The sequence below is a fragment of the Hemitrygon akajei genome, chromosome 5 (genome assembly GCF_048418815.1).
Source record: "Hemitrygon akajei chromosome 5, sHemAka1.3, whole genome shotgun sequence".
Taxonomy (NCBI): domain Eukaryota; kingdom Metazoa; phylum Chordata; class Chondrichthyes; order Myliobatiformes; family Dasyatidae; genus Hemitrygon; species Hemitrygon akajei.
The window spans coordinates 31906342-31927760 of record NC_133128.1 but is presented as its reverse complement, the minus strand read 5'-3'; the positions used below and the strand labels follow the sequence as shown (position 1 = coordinate 31927760).

The window sequence follows — 21419 nt, the reverse complement described above, 5'->3', positions numbered from 1 at the left end:
AGTCTTCAGGCTCCTGTATCTCCTCCATGCTGTTAGCATATGAGATTAACAAGAAAGTTGTTCAATTTTACTTTTTCTTGGGTTAGTACCAGTGAGCAATTTTCACTGAAGTTTTCATGAACAGTATTTAAGTTCTAAATTACAGCAGTTAAAAGCAGAACACAACTGTTGATAAACTAAGCAAATAGGATTTATGCATGCTTCATTACATTGGGCAAGAAACTTGTAGTCCACTTTCCTTGAAACATCAATTTTTAATGTTATTAAGCCTGTACCGTTCACATTTTCTTCTTGCTTTTGGCTTGGTTATAGTCTTAATATAGCTACTATTTTATGCAGTATGCTTTATTTTCTGCAGTTGTTGCACATTGTTAAAATCCACAGTTGTGTCCTTTTCTTTTTCACTTCCAATTTTCTCTTCAACAGATTTATGAATCTATCCATTCTTTCCCATGGCACTCTGGTTAAAAAATAATATGGTCCCACAATAGTTGAAAACGCAGTCACATATTTCTTGGTATAAGCCCACAACACTTAAATATTTCTTGGTATGAAAATTGTGGATGATTACTACAAGAAGGCGAAGAGTTATAACAAGCCTTTATAGTACCGATTATAAGCAAGGGAGTTCAATAAAAAAAAATTGTCAGGACTCATAACACATAGCATTTTTTTGAGATTTGGCACAGTCATAATTGGTAGTGGAGTGATAGCCGTTAAGTGTGACCACTGTGATGCTTGTTGAGGCCAGTGATAAATGGCATATTGGGTCACCCATTATTCCATGCTGAATTTTTGAATCCAATGAGTCTTTAATAATATTTCCATGATATAATCATCCTGGTTGCCTCCATTCTTGTATGTTTTCTTCATGACTCTTGACCTATACGCTCCTGTATGCTTCTCTTTAATGGGGTGTCAGCTATCTGACATACGTATCCCATTGCTTTACCCTTCTTTCAGTATTCAATAGCCCTGGCTCTGCTTCAGTGCATCTCTCAATTAATATGCTTTGTTGTTACACAAGCTCTTTGTCTACTCTTTCCTTGCTCGGCCTTTGTCTCCTGTATACTTGACCAAATATCTTATGGTATCTTGTGGACAAGTCACACTCAGCCTATCATAACATTGAATATATATTGTATATCCATGTGAGGATACTGCCATAACCAACAAGGACTTATTCCCAATAGCTATGATTTGTTTCAGTACTCAATAATTCCAAAATTCAATGAACAGCAGTGTGTTTTAGCACCACAATTTGCTCTTGTTGATAACTGTTGCCTGTGTAAAATTGTTGTCATTATTGCTTATAATATAAATCAGATTGTAGGTATTTAGGGAGCCACATTCAGTGTCAGTGGAAGCTGTCACAGGCTGAAGGATATTACAATTAGGAGTGCTGTTCTAACATTGCCACATCATGTATTCGCTGACTATTTGGTTACTACTTCAGCCAACTATTATCATTGTTCCTAATTTGCACTATAGTCACTCTTATCTGCCTTAACTCAGATTAAACTGAGATATATACAACCTTGACATCTTGTTAAACCCTGAGCTGCAAACTTCACATTCACTTTGTCAGCTATGCTGCTTGTTGACACAGCGGCAATTGCACCTGCATGTGTGCTTACTGTTCCAATGTATATCAGGCTCCTGGCTAAACAATTTGATGTAAACTTTCTCTTTCATAGAGTCGTAGAACATTACAGCACAGAAACAGGTCCTTCAGCTCATCAATTTGAACTGCCTACTCCCGTCAACCTGCACCAGGAACATATCATTTACCATACCAGGAGCAACTTCATTTTCAAGTTGTTCTGTGATCTTGCTGCTTCTTTGCGATTTCTTCCAGCATTACAGTTCTTAAAGATATCTATACCTCTTTTGAGATTATAGACTTTAATAGTCTCTGAAATCATTTGCTGAACTGTTGCAATCAAGCTTTGAAATGGAATTGGAGACTGTTTACTTATGCTCCTGGAAAGAACCTTTGAATATTGTAAAGATGCTGTGCAAATACAAATTGTTGTTGCATCTGTTAGTGATTACTGATTGTTACTCTGCTTGGGCCTTTTTCTTCTTGCTGCCTCCAATTCGTTTTAGCCTGAACAGGTATCTTGTTCAGACTGGAGCCAAACTTGGAACATTCTTTAATTATTAAAAAGCTGCAGATGCTAGAAACAGAAATAAGAGCAGAAAATGGTGGAAACGTGTGCAGCAAGTCAGTCAGCATGAGAAGCGGAGTTTATGTTTCAGCTCTTCTATCAGATCTCAAAATGTGACAAAGCAAGCTAGGTTTAAGTTCCAAAGAGGTTGTGGGAGTAATGGATGGGATAAAGGGAGTATGTCTGGTAGGTGGTCAGGTTTTTTGAAGTAATTCTAAAGTTTACAAGGTGTCCAGTTAATGAATTAGTATGCACAGCTGGAGACCAAGAAAACAAACAGAGGGATGTGTAAAATTGTGAAATGCAGCTAAGCATTGTTGCTGAACCTGAAGCCAAACACATTACAGAAATATCCATAAAAACACAAAATGCTGGCAGAACTCAGGGAAATGGGCTAGGGGGAAGGTGGAGAATTATGGGAAATAAAAGAGAAAGAAAGGTAGGGCTGGGGGGGAGATTATAGTGAGGGGGGGAGAAAAGAGAGAGAAAGAGAACCAGACTAAAATTATAGATGGGGATGGGGTAAGGGGGGGGGGCAGGGGTATCAACGGAGGTCTGAGAGTTGAATGTTCATGCCGGCAGGTAGGAGGCTACCTAGGCGGGAGATAAGGTATTGCTCCATCAACCAGAAATATCCACATCAGGTAGTGTCTGTGGAAAGATAAAAACAGTTGATCTCGTTTTACAGATGGATAATTTGCAAATAAACTGGCTCAATTCAAAACAAACAAAGGAAATTATTTGAAATACAGGTGTCCCCCGTTTTTTGAACGTTCGCTTTAAGACACCTTGCTGTTATGAAAGACCCACATTAGTTACCTGTTTTGGCTAAAAGAAGGTGTTTTCACTGTTACGAAAAAGGCAGCGCACGTGCCGAGCAGCCAAGTTCCTCCCCCGGAACTGCATTCTAGCCAGCATTGCTTAAACATGTGCCTGTGAGCGTCTGTGCTTTATGTCGATTTATTGTGTGCATCTGTTAGCAAGATGAGTTCTAAGGTATCGGAAAAGACTAAAAGAGCGCGTAAGGGTGTTACACTTTGTGGAAAGCTAGACATAATAAAGCATTTCGATCATGGTGAACGAAGTAAGGATATAGTGTGTTTGGCTAAGGGTTTGTGGAAGTTGACGAAGATGATGTTGAAGGGGTTTTGGCATCCCATGACCAAGAACTGACATATGAAGAGCTGATGAAGAAGAAAGGACAACAATTGAAACCGAACGCAGTAGCGAATGGCCCGAAAATGAAGTCGTCCAGAAACTGAACATGAAGCAATTGCGTGAAATTTTCACTGCGATTGACAATGCTGCAATGATTGCAGGAAAGCATGACTTTAATTTTGAAAGGTTATGTAGGTTTAGGGTTTATTTGCAGGATGGTTTGAGTGCCGACAAAGAACTGTATGATAGAAAAATGCGTGAGGCTAAGCAGTCAAGCATACTGTCGTTTTTCAAGCCTTCCAAATCAGCCACAGTAGACAACGAAACTTGACCTTCAACATCGAGGCAGGCAGACATAGAAGAAGGTGACCTGCCTTCCCTGATGGAAACAGACGATGATGAGATGACACCCCAGTCTCCTCTACCTCCCACCACCCCAACCTCTGACTCAGCCTTACACACTATCATCAGTGTCCTCACTGTCTTCCTGATTCTGGTAAGTGATACTACACTGTACATACATTATTTCTACTTTATATAGGCTGTGTATTTTTATGTGTTTTTTTGGTATGATTTGGCAGCTTCATAGCTTAAAGGTTACTGGAAAGACAGTGCTTCTGCCAAGAGCACTTGCGCCGTGTGTTTCTGCCAAGGGTGCTTGCGCGAGTGTTTTTGCCGAGAGTTCTTGCATGAGATTTTCGCTACGGTGGACAGTGCTGCAATAATTGCAGGAAAGTATTCCTACTTTATATAGGCTGTGTATTTATCAGATTATTTCTGCTTTTACTATATGTTAGTGTTGTTTTAGGTTTTATGTGTTATTTGGCATGATTTGGTAGGTTATTTTTTGGGTCTGTGAACGCTCACAAATTTTTCCAAAATAAATAAATGGTAATTGCTTCTTCACTTTATGACATTCCGGCTTACGAACCATTTCATAGGAATGCTCTTCCTTCGAATAGCAGTGGAAACCTGTAATTGAACTCAGTAGGAAGACTTGAAAGCTCCAATGTGCCAAAACAGAAAGTAAAATTATATTCCTTGGTGTTAGTGTTACGTACCCCGTAACTGGGTGTCTTACCAGCAAAGATAGAAGAATCCGTTGGAGTCTGGTGGTACTATTTTCAAACAGTGTTTATTAGTAAAATATACAAATCAATATCAACAATGCAAATATATAGATAATACACGTTAGCAATACTAAACCTAAAAGCGTGGGTATAATAATAATCAATAATAAACAAGCTGTATCGATGTCTAGGGGATAATGAATTGTCATATGTGAATATAAAGTTCAGTTCATACAGGCTGAGGTAGTTGTTTCGTTCTTGTGTTTTCATCGTTAGAGAGAGAGAGAGCGAGCAAACAGTAACAGCTACAGCCAGGCAAACCTTCCTTTACGTTCTTGAACGGTCGATGTGTTGTTGTGGCCATTCAGTTATGACCCCTCTGTCCTTCAGCTAGACCGTTCTTCTATGATGGACTCGTCACCCAGGCAAGGGCGGACACACACACAAGCCCCCACAGGCCCTGCTATAACACTGTGAGTTAAACTGACCGATCCTTTGTTCGGTCCCCAATGCCCCACACCTTCCCGTGGGTTCCAACACTCAAGCAGTGCTCACTGTGTGTGTCTGAGGGGTGTCTCCCCAGACCTCACTTTTATCCCTACTCACAGGGTCTCAGGTGTCAATCAGTTTTGAATGGCTTTGTCCATCAAACCAGCCCACTCTGGCTGTCCACTGAGGAATTTTAATGAACAGAATGGTACCAAGTAAACAATCCTTCTCAGAAACCATAAGTCTTTCAGGAGTCATAATATGGTGAGTCAACAAGCCTCTCGCCTCTCTTATCAGTAGCAGATGTTCTGGCATATTTTTGTTCCATCTCTTTCTCTCTCATTAGCAGCATGGCAACAGTAACGGTTTGTAATTTTCCCAGGGGAGGGGGACATGGGCAACTCTGCACCCTTCTGCCCATCAGAGCTGTTCATCCTTCGTAACATTAGATACACTAGTGAAATTTAGGAGACTACTAGACAGGTATATGGAGGAATTTAAGGTGGGGGGTTATATGGAGGCAGGGTTTAAGGGTTGGCACAACATTGTGGGCCGAAGGGCCTGTACTGTGCTGTACTGTTCTATGTTCTATGTTGTGTGAACTTTGTTGAAACAGTGTAGGAGGCCAGAGGCAGGGAGGGATGTCATTGTAGAAGTATAAAAGAGCAACTGAAAACATAGGGCTACTTGTGTGGCGTGATTAGAAATTTTCTGCAAAGTATTTCTCCAACGCAGAGAAGACCACATTGTGAGTACTAAATGTAGTACTGGAAATTGGAGTAAATGCAAATGAATTATTGCTTCACCTTAAAGCAGGGTTTCTCATCTGAGGCTCTGCAGAACCCTAGGGTTCTGTGAGAGGTCATGATTATACAAAATGAGCATCTTTTTTTGAACGCGTGAGGCTAGCACTCACTGTGGTGAGCAGCCCTGTTAGCAATCTTGTTAGAGGTCTCCAGCCCAGCATGGCAGTGCGCAGTAGGATCATGTTTATTTGGTTCAGTTCATTCTCAGATTTTGACATGAGATGAGGAAGCCGTTGATAATTGGTGAGCTTTGTATTGCACAGGGGAGGACAGTAGGCTGATGAGGGGTGTGAAGTGCGTTTTCCAAGCATTGAATGGACTCGCCTATTTTTATATTTTATTAACCCCCATGTTTTACAGACACGTCTGATGGTCCAACATAGTGATTTTTCCAATTACAATCTTCTGAGTTATTTCACTGCACTGGTGCAACAGCAGACACAAAAAAGTCCATCTTTACAATGAAAGCTGCTTATCAATGTGTTTTCAATGGACTGGTGATCCAAGTTATCCTATTCCATTGTGCCTAGTCTGTGGCAAACAACTTACAAATTACAGCAAAACTGAAAAGACGCAACTACAAATCACAGCCACGTGACTCATAAAAATGCTGATTATTTTAAACGGCTATTGGAATCTCAAAACAAACAGAGTAAAGCTTTTGTTAATAAAGTCAGTCAGTAAAAGGGTCCAGGAAGCAAGTTATTTAGTAGCAGAACTTAATACAGGTGTTCCCCACTTTACAAAGGTAGAGTGTTCCTATGAAACCTTTCTTAAACCAAAATGGCATAAAGCGAAGAACCATTAATTTATATGGGGAAATTTTTTGTAAAAGTGAAAATCCTCTTTGTAATGCGAAAACAGGTTACTAATGTAGGTCTTTTGTAAAAGCGAAGCGGCATAAAGTGAACGTTCGTAAAGCGGGGGACACCTGTACCCAGAAAAGGAAAAGTCGCATAGTTGGTGAGAACCTAATAATGCCGGCATGTAAAATTATAGTGCGTAAAATGCTAAGACAAGATGCAGTACAAGAAATCGAAAAGGTTTCATGCTCAAAATGATAACGCTTGCAAAGATCAGGAGGGAAGAAGAATCTTCAGGAGCGACAGCATGATTGTCAGTGATTGTAGAGTCCAATTCTGGATCTGCAGACTCTGGAGCAGTAGGGACATGGGTACAGCTGGGATGTGGGTGCTTGAGTAGTGGGATCCTTCTTGCATCTCCTCTTCTCTTCAGCAGTTACTCTTCTGGATTCCTCAAAATTCTTGGCTGTGCCATGGATCAGCGTTCTCCAGCAGTCTCTGTCACAAGCCAGTTGCTGCCACTATTTGATCTTGATATTTGCCTGAGACAGCTGCTGTTTAAGTTGGTCTTTGTACATCTTGCAATGGGGCACCATGATCTCTCTTGTCCTGAAAGAGTTCTCTGTAGAGTACTGCTTTCAGATACCTTGAGTTGTCCGTGTGAGACTCGTGTCTGACCAGCAGAGCTGCTTGAGCAGCAAAGTGGCTTCAATGCTTGGATGTTTAGCCTTCTCCAGGTCCTCAATGGTGGAGACCCAATCCTGCCAGCTGATACCCATGATAGAGCAGAAGCAGTGCTGATGGATGCACTCAAGCAACCAGATTTGCTTGTGGTACAAGACCCAGGCTTCAGAGCTGAATAGCAGTGTTATGACGATGGCGTACATCTGGATTTTTGTGGACAGGCGTGGCTGGTGGTTCTTCCACACACGTTTCTGGAGGCTCCTGAAGACACTGCTGGCTCTGATGAGTCAATTGTCAACATCCCTTACTACCCTAGCGGCATTGGAGATGATACTACCCAGTTAGGTGAACTGCTCAACCATGGTGAGAGGGTAGTCATCAATGATGATCTGAGATGGGTGGTAAGTGCCACGAGGATGGAGGTTCATTGTTTTCTTCAGACTGACTGTTAACCCAAAAGCCCTTGCAGGCTCGGCAAACTATGACTGAAACCTGTAGTAGTGCTTCTGTGTGTGTAAGGAGCGCAGTCATCAACATATGGTAACTTGGGAATGAGCTCTTGCATTGTTTTTGTTCATCAAAAAGGCAGCCACTCTCAAACAGTACGATAAGTCAACGTATTGATGACATGTCACAGGATGCTGAAGAGGTTTTGTGTGACAAACTGCAAAACAAAAGCTTCTCTATCCAGGTTAATGAGTCAACAGATTTCACCAATAAATGTCATGTGGTAGCATTTGTAAGGTTTGTAAATGATGGTGAAATTAAAGAAAACTTTTTCTGTTGCAAAGAGTTGCCTGAAGCAAGCAAAGGCCAAAATATATTGAATGTTTTGTCTTCAAATCTGGAAACAAAAGGTCTGTCTTGGAGGAACTGTGTTGGCATCAGTACTGATGGTGCCCCATCAATGGCTGGCTCCATGAGAGATTTCATTTCCCTTGTAAAAAAAAATCCTGACGTTGTCACAACATACAGTACTGTTTTCTTCACGGAGAGGTGTTGATGTCAAAGCTCTTGGAGATGAAATGAAAGAAGTTCTGGATTATGCTACAAAAATGATTAACTTTATTAAAACAAAACAGCTCACTCTAGAATGTTTAATAAAACATGTGAAAAACTGGACAAAGAGCCTGCTGCATACAGAAATCCAATGGCTTAGCAGAGGAAGAGTTCTCAATGGGGTATTTGAGCAGAAAAGTGAATTGCAGGAGTACCTTCAAGAAAATAGTAGGCCAGATTTTGCTGAGTGCTTTGAAGATGAAGAATGTCTGCAGAAACTAGCCTACTAAGCAGACATTTTTCATTATATGAACCAGTTGAACAAGTCTCTGCAAGGCCCTGGAAAAAATGTTTTGACTTCAACTGACAACATTTTTGGATTTAAAAAGAAACTAAATCTTTGGAAAAATCATGGTGCAAAGGGAAATCTTGAACTGTTTCCACTACTGCTTGGGCTTGAGAATGAAGCAGGGTCAGAAAGTCTTGAATCTTGTTGAAAACCATCTGCAGAACAAATTGAAGAGTATTTTTCCTCCCTTTCACCACAAGTGTATGACTGGGTGAGTGACCCTTTTCTGAATCTTCTGCTCAACCTGAGAACTGTGTGAGCTGCAGACTGATGGTTCACTCCACATGAGAATTACTGACATGCTCCTGGACGTTTTGGATTTCTGTGGTTGGAGTACCTTACCATTCATAGGAAAGCATTGAACATTTTGCTGCAGATTTCAACTTCTTGCATATGTGAGCAAGCTTTTCTTGTATAACGATCATTAAGAGCAAGTATAGAGATCATCTAATTTCAGTTGAAATGAGGTGAACTCTGTATGTACTTATCTCAAGTTCAACCCAAAATTGAGTATATTAGCAGCAAAAAACAAGCACAGGTTTCACGGGCCAGGCCTATATTTGAGTCTGATCATGTCACTTAGTAAGAGCATGTTTTTTCAAAGCCTTTATAAAATTGTGTTTTGTGCTATATTAATATGGTTTATGGTTTTTAGTAACTTTAAATAAATTGTCAGTAAATTTTCATGTTTTAAATACCATGAATTGAAATCAACTTACAATCTTTATTTAAATTAAATCTACTGAACCTACCTTTAGAAAAATTAAATCCCATTTTGGCTTGAGCCAGTTATTTAACAGATTTATTGTGCTTGCCTTATGTTTTTAAAATGTAAGAAAAAAAGATTAATTTCACAAAAATTAAGCTGTTTAGCTACCTGTTTTTTTTTCCAAGAAAGGTTGGCTAAAGATCAATTCTGTACTCAAAAGGGCATTAACAATTACTTTTGGAGTATTACATCTCCAACTTACTGATCACACTAACATACCATGAGCTGTAGAGTTAATAATTTTTACGCAGGGTTTCTCTGAGACCTGAAAGTTAGTTCAAGGGTTCCTCCAAGACAAAAAGGGTTGAGAAAGGCTGCCTTAAATGTTTATTTGAGATCCTGAATGGTGGGAGGAGTGAAGTTAAAGGACAGGTTTTGCAGGAGTGGTTTGTGGAGATGCAATGAGTCAGGAAGAGAATGATCTTATTAGAATGCAGTGTACCTGATGGTAGAATCCCTTTTAAGATAGTGTAAGATGAATCTCCGGTTTGTATATGGTGAAATATATGAACTGTGATAATAAATTTACTTTGAACTTTGTTTTAAGGAAGATTTTATTGAGTGAGAAGGCTGCTAGAATGAAAAGTGGATAAGGGACCAATGTCTTTGTTCTAGCGAGGAAAGAGAAGATGAAAACAAGGTGCAGGGAATAGAGTATGAGCAGGGTTGAGAGCCATGAAAATTATGAAACCGGGAAGCCGGAGTAAAGAAAAAAGGAAGACTCTTCTGAAGCACTTGTGTATAAATCCTTCAGAACAGTTACAAAAGAGATGAGAAATTGGAAAAATGAAATATTCTCCAAGAAGCATTGTGGGAGATGTAATCAAGATAATTATGTGAGCTAGTAGACTTTTAATGGATACAGTGCTGTCCAATCTGCTTTATGTATCTAGCACTTTCTGCTTTTAATGCTAGACTCCATTAGTGGTTTTCTCTATGTGAAGCTCAACCTGGTTTTGCTCCCCATATACCAGTAATTTAACATTTCTCTTTTAACAGTATCTTTTAACAAACTTACTGGAGTTCTTAGAGGATATAACGATAGAGAGGAACAGATGGACATTATTTACTTGGATTTCCAGAAGACGTTCAATAAGGTGCCACATTAAAGACATCCATAAGATAAGAATGCATCGAGTTGAGGGTGATGTATTAGCATGGATGGGAGCTTAGTTAACTAATAGATTTGGGATACATTGGTGATTCTCTAGTTGGCAGTCAGTGGTGAGCAGTGTGCCGCAGGAGTCGGTACCGGATCCCCAACTGTTCACGATATACATTAACAATCAGGAAGAAGAGACCGAGTGCAGTGTATCTAAGTTTGCTGATTATACTAAATTGAGCGGAAAAGCAAACTGTGCAGAGGATATGGAGAGTCTGCAGAGAGATATAGATAGGTTAAGTAAGTGGGCAAGGGTCTGGTAGATGGAGTACAATGTTGGTAAATGATAGGTCATCCACTTTGGAAGGGAAAATGGAAGATTAGATTATTTAAGTGGTAGAAAATTGCAGCATGCTGCTGTGCACAAGGACTTGGGAGTGCTTGTGCATGAATCACAAAAGGTTGGTTTGCAGATGGAGCAGGCTATCAAGAAGACAAATGGAATGTTGGCCTTCATTGCAAGAGGGATTGAATTTAAGGGCAAGGAGGTTATGCTGCAACTCTACAGGGTACTAGTGAGGCCACATCTGGAGTACTGCGTGCATTTCTGGTCTCCTTACTTGAGGAAGGATATCCTGGCTTTGGGGGCGGTGCAGAAGAGGTTCACCAGTTTGATTCCAGAGATGAGAGGGTTAGACTATGAGGCAAGATTGAATCACCTGGGACTGTACTCACTGGAATTCAGAAGAATGGGAAGAGATCTTACAGAAACATAAAAATTGTGGACGAGGTAGACAAGATAGAGGCAGGAAAGTTGTTTCCACTGGTAGGTGATCCTAGAACTAAGGGAGATAGCCTCAAGATGGGGGAGTAAATTTAGGATGAAGATGAGGAGGAACTGCTTTTCCACTGTGGTGAATCTGTGGAATTCTCTGCCCCCAATGAAGCAGTAAAGGCTACCTCAGTAAACATATTTAAGACAAGGTTGGATAGATTTTTGCATAGTAGCGGAGTTAAGGGTTCTGGGGAAAAGGCAGTTAGGTGGAGATGAGTCCATGGTCAGATCAGCCATGATCTTATTGAAAGGCAGAGCAGGCTCAACAGGCTGGGTGTTCTACTCATGCTGCTTATGTTCTTATTTAAAATATTTGTTATTCTAAGTTTCTTGATCAGAATCTGTTAATGGCAACATCTGTTTAAAGAGAAATTGCAGCATTGGTTGGAAATGTATTAATGCATAAGTAACTGATCGATGGAGACGCATTCAATGAGAATAAAGAAATTCATAGCAATGTGGGAGTTCTTTGGCTTTCAGAAAGAGTACTTCAAAATAAATCTGCTTCCTTTTTCATTGATTTTTCAAAGTTTCAAATACCTAGCTGCTTTTATACTGAAAGATTTAATAGATTCTGTCCCTAATTGTTCCCTGGGACAAAACAATTCATGGTTCATCAACTTGTAGGGAAAAAATGAACCTTACTGTATTTTGCAGGCTTCCTCCAGCACATTCTTGGGTTGTGTTGATTGTTAATGCAAGCTAGAAATTTCACTGTATGTTTCAATGTGCATGTAATAAATAAATACAGATAATCTGAATTGCACTGAAATTTGTATACTCAATCAGCTATTATTCATCATAACAAAGTTCTTCATAAATGATTTTGGTGAAATATTCTCTTGATGTGAGTTGGGGTTGAAGTTGCACCAGTATCTTAAAATTCGAATAATCATGGTTCCTCACTGATAAATTTGCATTAACAGTGTGGTTTTATTGCTCTTCCCTAACGTGTATGTAAAACTACACACACTGTGCACTATGACCTAATGCTTACTTTGTGTAAAGTTGTTATTACATCTTTGATCTTTACTTTTGCCAATATCCATAAAACCCAAAGATACTATAGACTTGCTTTGCAGAGTTGATTTTTTTTCAATTTCCCTTGTCTTCATCTAAAGCTATACAAACCAAATGTATTAATCAGAACAATCCTATAGTTGCCATGCATTTAAGGATATGTATTTGTATTCTTGGTTTTGATCCCGATCCTTCAACAACTTAATCTCAATTATGTACTGCAATATGTAATTGCGAGTGAAAGTTTATTCTCACCTTATTCTGTGCAGTAAATAACAGCTGTCACCTTTCTATGTCTCTCCACCTACATTCAACTGCAGATTTTTATCATTAGAGTCCTACAACACAAATACAGGTTTCTTGGCCCACCATATCCATACCAGGCTTTTGCCTATCCATCTAATCCCGTATACCTCAGTTAGATTTGAATCCTTCTATGCCTTGCCTATACAAGTGCCTGTCTAAATGCGTGATATATGTACTGATTATCTGATCCCACCACCTCGTCTGACAGCAGATATCAACATCTCTGAGTTTTCAAAACTTTTACTCAGAATCATTTGAATTTTCCATCTTGTTTTTGATGCCACTATTATGGGGAAGATGCTTTATCTACTGAATCTATGCATATCTCTTTCAGGTCACCCCTCAGCCTCCTTTGCTCCAAGGAAAACAAATCAATCCTATTTAATTTGCCCCCTCCCCCTTAACTCAAGTTCTCCAATCGGGGTAACATCTTGCTGAAACTCCTGTGTACTTTTTTTCTTTAAACCTTCTATATTCCATACGTGACTTGAAAAATTCTTTGCAACATTCTTCCAAGTTTAACTTAAGCTAGTATGATGTGAAACAGTAATACACTCAGCATTGGTTCCTTGTAACTTGAAAGCATGTCATCAAAAATTATTGATGTTACATATGTAGCTCTGTGGAGCAGAAGAAAATAAGGAATACTCTATAATATTCAACAACAAAACATGTAGATCCGCACATTGAGTAATATATTAATGTGACTTGAGGATTAGTTAACAAGCGTACTTCAGAATGTAGACAATAGCATATCATTCTCATGCTGGGAGGCTGTGAGCAGAAGAGTGTCAAAGGGATTGGTGCATAGGACCGAGCTGTTCACTTTTAATTTTAATGATTTGCATGAGGCGATCAAGTGTGACATATCCAGGTTTGTTCTTAATGCAAGGTTGAATGGCGTTGTGAGGAGAATGTGGAGAGGATCAGGGCGATATGAACATGGCTATGTCTATTGACAATGTGGTGCATTGAATGTAATGTGGAAAAATAGGCAGATCTTTTTTTTAAAATGGCGAGAAATTTAAAACTGTTTAGAGGTACCTACGTGAAAATTAATTCCCATACAGAAAACAGTTCTTGTATTCCAAGTTGACGAAAGTAGAAATAGCATTCATAGACTTAGATTTGCCACTGCCTTTCCACTAAAACAAACCAGAATTCTGTGTATATAGAAAATAAGCGTAAAAAGGAATGCTGGAAAGTTCTCAATGAACCAGACAGTACTATAGAGAGAACATCTTAAGAAAGGCCATAGAAATTGCCTCTGCGTCTTGAAATCATTTTCCAATGTTCTATAGATTCAGGATCAGTTCTTGTGAATTGAAGGGTGGCTATGTTATCCCACTTTTTAAGAAAGGAGGGAGAGAGAAAACAGGAAATTATAGGCCAGTTACCCTGACATCAATGGTGGGGAAGATGCTGAAGTCAATTATAAAAGATGAAATACCGGCACATTTGGATAGCAGTAACAGGATTGGTCCGAATCAGCATGGATTTACGAAGGGGAAATCATGCTCAACTAATCTTCTGGAATTTTTTGAGGATGTAACTATGAAAATGGACAAGGTAGAGCCAGTAGATGTAGTGTACCTGGACTTCCAGAAAGCCTTTGATAAGGTCCCACTGAGGGTGGTGCGCGTGTGGAACAAGCTGCCGACAGATGTGGTGGTTGTGGGTTTGATTTCAACATCAAAGAGAAGTTTGGATGAATACATGGATGGGAGGGGAATGGATGGCTCTGTTCTGGGTGTAGGTTGACAGGACGATGCAGAATATTAGTTCAGCATAGACTAGATGGGCCAAAAGGCCTGTTTCTCTGCTGTAGTGTTCTATGAAAATTAGAGCACATGATATTGGGGTAGGGTACTGACATGGATAGAAAATTGGTTGGCAGACAGGAAACAAAGAGTAGGGATTAATGGGTCCCTTTCAGAATGGCAGGCAGTGACTAGTGAGGTACTGCAAGGCTCAGTGCTGGAACTGCAGCTATTTACAATATACATTAATGATTTAGATAAAGGGATTAAAAGTAAAATCAGCAAATTTGCAGATGACACAAAGCTGGGTGGCAGTGTGAAATGTGAGGAGGATGTTATGAGAATGCAGGGTGACTTGGACAGGTTGGGTGAGTGGGCAGATGCAGTTTAATGTGAATAAATGTGAGGTTATCCACTTTGGTGGCAAGAACAGGAAGGCAGATTACTATCTAAATGGAGTCAAGTTAGGAAAAGGGGAAGTACAACGAGATCTAGGTGTTCTTGTACATCATTCACTGAAAGTAAGCATGCAGGTATAGCAGGTAGTGAAGAAAGCTAATGGCATGCTGGCCTTCATAACAAGGGGAGTTGAGTATAGGAGCAAAGAGGTTCTGCTGCAGTTGTACAGGGCCCTGGTGAGACCACACCTGGAGTATTATGTGCAGTTTTGGCCTCCAAATTTGAGGAAGGACATTCTTGCTATCAAGGGAGTGCAGTGTAGGTTCACGAGGTTAATTCCCAGGATGGCGGGACTGTCGTATGTTGAAAGATTGGAGTGACTGGGCTTGTATACACTGGAATTTAGAAAGATAAGAGGGGATCTGATTGAAACATATAAGATTATTAAGGGATTGGACATGCTAGAGGCAGGGAATATGTTCCCAATGTTGGGGGAGTCCAGAACCAGAGGCCACAGTTTAAGAATAAGGGGTAGGCCATTTAGAACGGAGTTGAGGAAAAGCTTTTTCACCCAGAGAGTTGTGGATCTGTGGAATGCTCTGCCTCAAAAGGCATGGAAGCTAATTCTCTGGATGCTTTCAAGAAAGAGTTAGATAGAGCTCTTAAAGATAGCAGAGTCAAGGGATATGAGGAGAAGGCAGGAACGGGGTACTGATTGTGTATGATCAGCCATGATCACAGTGAATAGTGGTGCTGGCTCAAAGAGCCGAATGGCCTACTCCTGCAACTATTGTCTATTTAATTTCTAATACTACTTCCAGTTATATTTACCATACACAATTATTATAGCTTCTCTTTCAACATAAGAAATATGGTTTTATTTATTGTTCCAGCCATTTTCTAGTCCTTGCAAGTGACATTAATATTGGATTATATTCTTTTCCACTAATTCTAAGTCAGCCAGTGCTAAAGTGTTGCAAGTATTGTTAAGACTAGTCTACTGGTAGTTTAATGTATTTCCACAGACTGAAATGAACTACTTATTCCTGGTAAGTGTTCTAAATCAAAGATCAGCTAAATAGTGAGTTGTTGATCTTTCACTTCTATCTTAGGGATAAAGAACTAGCTGAAGCATTGGATGAAGGAGGCTGTGACTTGGAGACGCTCAGAAGCATAATTCAAGGGCGTTGCATACCCACTGACCAAAGAGCCAAAGTGTGGAAGGTAAAAGCAAATGGTGCAGATATAGTGTTTTCAGCTCAGAAGATTTTTAGAGCAGTTTGGCCATCTTGGAATGACTAAATTACTAATGTAATCCATTTGGAGAAACTGTTAAACTTATTTTTAGAGCTTTCAGTATTTGAAAATGACTACTGATATAATTTGCTGATGGTAACAATTGGATAATCAGCTCTTTGATCATCATAAACATAACATTGCCCCAGTTCCTCTGAATAATTTTGCTGTTTGTTTTCTAAATTATACACATCAGAAGAAAATACTTTTGATTCTCAAGATGCGTTGATTCAGCCAGTCTCAACAATGAAATAAATTGTGATGAAGGGCTCAGTTTAGTGATTATGAAAGGAGTAGTAACATAGGAACTACCTATTATTATCCAGTGATTTTTTCTAGAGCATAGAAATATATCAATCAGCCTAGCCAGGCTTACAAATAAAGAATGAATGTCTGGATGAGGTAGCTCATTTTCAAGTGACAGTGCTTTTGCTAGAGATTTCTGCTCTTGCATCACTAACATAAATTACACTTATACTCTTCTTTCTGTGCTTCAATTCAAATTTTGCAAACTTAATGCATGGCTTTGTTCTCTCAAATTCATATATAAGTTTGGTCTTGAGTCCGAAAAGCTGTCAAATATATTGGCATAATGTTTTTTTAATATGTAATATTTTCTCTTCATTGGCAGAAGATGTCTCTTGTTAGTGTCCAGTTAGATTGCTGTGACTTGTGCAAAACTGAATAGTGACTGAAGAATTGCATTTAGGAAGGATATGCAGCAGAAGGAAAACAGTACATTATCAGAGTAAAAGGGGGATTTATCCCTTATAATACAGAATGTTGAGGATGACTGAAATTTTACAAACATGAGAGAAAGTGAAAGGTGAGACATTTTTCTCTTGGAAGCAAAATATAGGCATGTAATCTGAAAATTTAGGATATGACATTCAAGAGCAATATTAGGAAACAAGTCTTCACTGAAAGGATATTAGAAATATGAAGGGACAAGATTCAAGTCATAAATTCATTACAGTAGAGAGGAACAAGGTTCAGCCCAGGAATTCTACAGAACCAATAATCCATTCACTTAGTATCACGTAGATTGGAGACATTGCTGGTTTTAGGACAAGCAACATTGTCTTGAAGCTTTGGTCCAGTATGACCCAGATGTCCTGTCCAAGCTAGTCCTGTTTGCCAGCTTTTGGCGCATATCCATTTAAACCTTTCCTATCTACGTACTTGTCCAAGCTCCTCCTAAATGTTGTTTTTTGCACTTGCCTCACTGTTATCCTGTAAACATTAATATAATTAGTTTTCACCACTCTTGTATGCAATAAGTTCAAGACCATTTCTGCTCACTGTATAAAATGTTCTTCCTCGCCTCCCCCCCGTAATTATTATGCAAAACTTAAATTTGTGTTCCCCTTTCCATTGTGCCATCAGATAATGAGAACAGTTTTTATCTTGTCCAACCTTAACCTGATGACTTCTGACAAAAGTCTCTTTAATCTTTGTGCAAAGAAACAACTTGAGACTCTCTAACCTAATCTTCAGTTAAACTAACTCGTCCTCAGACCTATTCTGATATTTTTTCCTGTACCCTCTCAAGAACTCGTTGATCTGTTCCAAAGTGTGGTAACCAGAATTGGGCTCACTTGTTGTGACTAAACAGAAACTTCGGAAAGGTATATATTTTGCCAATTATACTCAATAGATGCTGTCACCTTCTAAGACCTCAGCATGTGAAAGTAGTTGAGTGATGTAGTGCAGAAGTACTGAGTTTTAAACATTAAATCATTTTTTAAAAATTCTAGAGCCATGCAATATAGACTCTTCATTCAGCTGGTAATGCCAATCAAAATGCCCCTGTAAGCTAGTCCCATTGCCCACCTTTGGCCTATATCCCTTTTAAAACTTTCTTGTCCATGTACCTGTCTGAATACCTCTTAAATATTGTTAATGTACCTGCCTCAAACACTTCCTCTGGCAGCTCAATCCATATATGAGCAGTCCTTTGGGTGAACAATTTACCCTTGAGGTTATTATCAAATCGCTGTCCTCTTAACTTAAACCTATTCCCTCTAGTTCTTCCTTCCATTACCATGGGGGGAAAAGGATAGAAATGGAACCCTTTAACCTACTTCAAGGTCAACATAACGCTCCCTTCCCACAAAACCTTCCATCTTTCTTTCATCCATGTACATATCTAAAGAGTTTCTTAAATGTTACTAATGTATCCGACTCTACCACCACCCTTAGCAGCGTGTTCCATGCACCCATCACTCACTGTAAAATAAAAATTCCTACCTCTTGACATTCCCGTGTACTTTTCTCCAATTACCTTAAGTATGTCCTCCCATGTTAGCTATCGCAACCTTGGCGAAAAAGGTGTTGGCTGTTCACAATCTGCCTCTTACCATCTTGTACACCATCAAGTCACCTCTCATCCTCCTTTGCTCCAAAGAGAAAAGCCCTACCTCACTCAACCTTATATGCAGTCTAATCCAGGCAGCATCCTGGTAAATTTCTTCTGCACCAATGTGTATTTACCCGATGTATGCACCTCATGATTTTATACTCCTCTCTAAGATCACCTTTCATTCTCAAATGAATTAAGTCCAAACCTGCTCAGCCTCCCTAATAACTCAGTCCCTCCGGTCCTGGCAATATCCTTGCAAATAATTTCTGCACTCTTTCAATCTTAGCAACATTGTTCCTATCCTCCCTACATTTTCGTCATCTCCACCTTTATTTTGTCACTCATTTACAATCCTGAGCCAATTTACAGTCGCTAGTCAATCTACCAACTTGCTCGCTTTTGGAATTCGGGAGAAACTGGGAATATCAGGATGAATCTATGTCCTCAAGGGCGAATATGCACATCCCATACTGACACCATCTGAGGTAATGTTTGAACTGGGGTTTCTGGCACTGTGAGACAACATTTGTAATAGCTGCACCACAGTGCTTCCCACAAACCCTCAGTTCCTTTCCACCTGCGCTGTTTGAACTATGCCTTGTTTCAATAATGCCTCTGCTCTTCCACCCATCCAAATGTATTACTTACACTTCTCTGTCAGAGGTTTATGTCTGCTTTTTCTTATAAGACATGAGTAGTGGACATAAATAGACATGGCCTATTTTCGTTCCAGTGCCTTCAAACAATACTAATACGGTAGTGTACAAAATTCTTGAGTGTGTATATATATATAAATTAAAAAACTAGGGTGCCTAAGACTTTTGCACAGTACTGTATATTATGTCTTTCCAGTTACCAAATGACACTTAATACTACTGAGATAATACAAAGCTAAGTATTATTTTTCCCAACCACCTTTCCATTTTAACCAGCCAATATACAGTACTGTGCAAAATACTTGCACAGTACTGTATATCTTTAGGAAAAAGAAATTGGGTGGAAACTAAATATAATTCAGAATTTTTTTGTTTTGAAAAAGAATGCAATATAGCAAATTTACATTTAGCTAAGATAGTATTATTTGTTCTCTGCTACCTGGCACTGTGCTTCCTTCTAAATGATTTGAGGATGAAAAGTTATGAACTTGGCTGTAGTTGTTTAATAGGAAATGCACATGGGCATGGACTGACCCCATTATGTGTGCCTTGGCCAAGTGCCAGTACACTAAATTATAAATTAAAAATTTCTGAGTGCAAAGCACACAGTGGTGACTTGAACATATTTTCAGTGCAACGCTAAGGGATTACTGCATATTGAAAAGGTACCATGACCCTAATTGTTCAAAACCAACAGGATACTTACAATGTCCAAGTTACTTCTATACTTTAATATATGCCATGAATAATGAACTCCCCAAGCCTTCAACTCCAACATCTTTAGTACTTCACTCATTCAGGCTATTGTCCTCACATGCATCAAATTAGCCACCATCATCCCTGTACAAAAGAACTCTACGCATTCAGACCTAAGCGATTACTGCTAATTATTATGAAGTGCTTTGAAAGGCTGCACATATGAAAAGCCATTGAACACTCACCAATATGCTTACCGACTTGGCCCTGACACACCTAGAAAACAAGGACACATGTCAGAATGTTCTTTCTGCATTTCACCTCAGTGTTCAACACTGTTGACCCATAGACCTTGGTGAACAAAATTTTACTCGTTCTAACTAGACCACTGTGGAACTGTGTGTTGGACTTCCTAACCAACAGAACTCTCGTAGCTATAATGCAGAACTGCTCCTCCATCCCCATCATCCTCAACGTGGGTGCCCCCCAGACTGTGTTAACACATTGCACAGCCAAGCACCAAGTAATCACATTGTCAAGTTTGCTGATGACACAACAATGGTGGGGCTTACCATCAACAATGATGAGAACGCCTGCAGAGAGGAGATGATAGAGCTCGAGGTCAAGTGCCAGGCAAATAACCTCTTCCTCAATGTCAACAAGCCAAAGGAGATGGTTCCAGGAGAACTCTCACCACTCGCACCCCTCTTTACATTGGCGGCACAGCAGTGGAAACTGCAAGCAGTTTCAAACTCCTGGGAGTGCACGTCATGCACAACCTTTCATTGTTCCAGAACACATACACAATCAGGAAAGCTCACCAATGCTTCTACCTTCTGAGGAGGCTGAAGAGAACTGGACTATGTATATCTATACTCGCATCATTCTATGCGCACATCCTAACAAGCTGCATCACTGCATGGTATGGAAACTGCACTGTGGCAAACAGGAAGGCCATGGGTAGTCAAAACTGCCCAACCCATCACCGGTACCAGCCTACCTGCCATTAAGTGCACGTATGCATAAAAGTGTCAGATAAGGACCAGTAATATCACAAAGGATCCCTTACAGCCTGCTCATGGACTGTTTGTCCCACTCCCATTATGGAGGAGGCTATGTGGCATCCCCACCAGGATAACCATACTCATAAAACAGTTACTTTCCCTAAAGCAGTAAGGTTAATCAACATATCAAACCCTCCACATCCCCACCGCCAGTACTCATTTTCTGTCAGTCACTTTTATGTACAGATACTCCTGTGCCCAGTGTCACTTTACGGTTGTAAATCAATCTATGCGTATAAGCTAGCTTATGTATTTATATTTATTGTGTTGGGCTGGGTTTTTATATTATTGTGTTCATTATTGTTTTATTTTGTGCTTCATCAGATAAGGAAAAGAATTATTTTGTTCTTTACACTTGTGCACTGGAAATGATATTAAACTATCCTAAATCTTGAAATCCTGAACAGCTTTTCACTCCTTATTTGAACACAGGTCCAATTAATGCCCCACTACAGATCTCCACCAGGCTGTATGTAAAAAAGGAAGTTACCTTAGAAGCATTGATGTGTAAGGTGGAGGTCCAAGGAAGCAAATGCCATGAAACAGAGAAACTGGGTGAATGGAAATAAGTCCTCACAAAATTGACTGGGTCAAGATAGTGAGAGAGTCAGTAAACTGGTAGTTA

General features: G+C 39.6%; 1 protein-coding gene across 4 annotated transcripts in view; it reads left to right on the top strand.

Annotated features, from left to right (window-relative positions):
- tbc1d23 (TBC1 domain family, member 23) overlaps positions 1 to 21419 on the top strand; it is an 89054-nt gene that overhangs the window by 7884 nt on the left and 59751 nt on the right. For 3 of the 4 annotated variants that reach the window (XM_073045141.1, XM_073045140.1, XM_073045143.1), the window contains one exon: positions 15833 to 15944. The exons of the other annotated variant lie outside the window; for it this stretch is intronic. In XM_073045141.1, coding sequence (XP_072901242.1) covers positions 15833 to 15944 — 112 coding nt within the window. Of the gene's footprint in view, positions 1 to 15832; positions 15945 to 21419 lie in introns of those variants that run through there. 4 annotated transcript variants of the gene reach the window in all.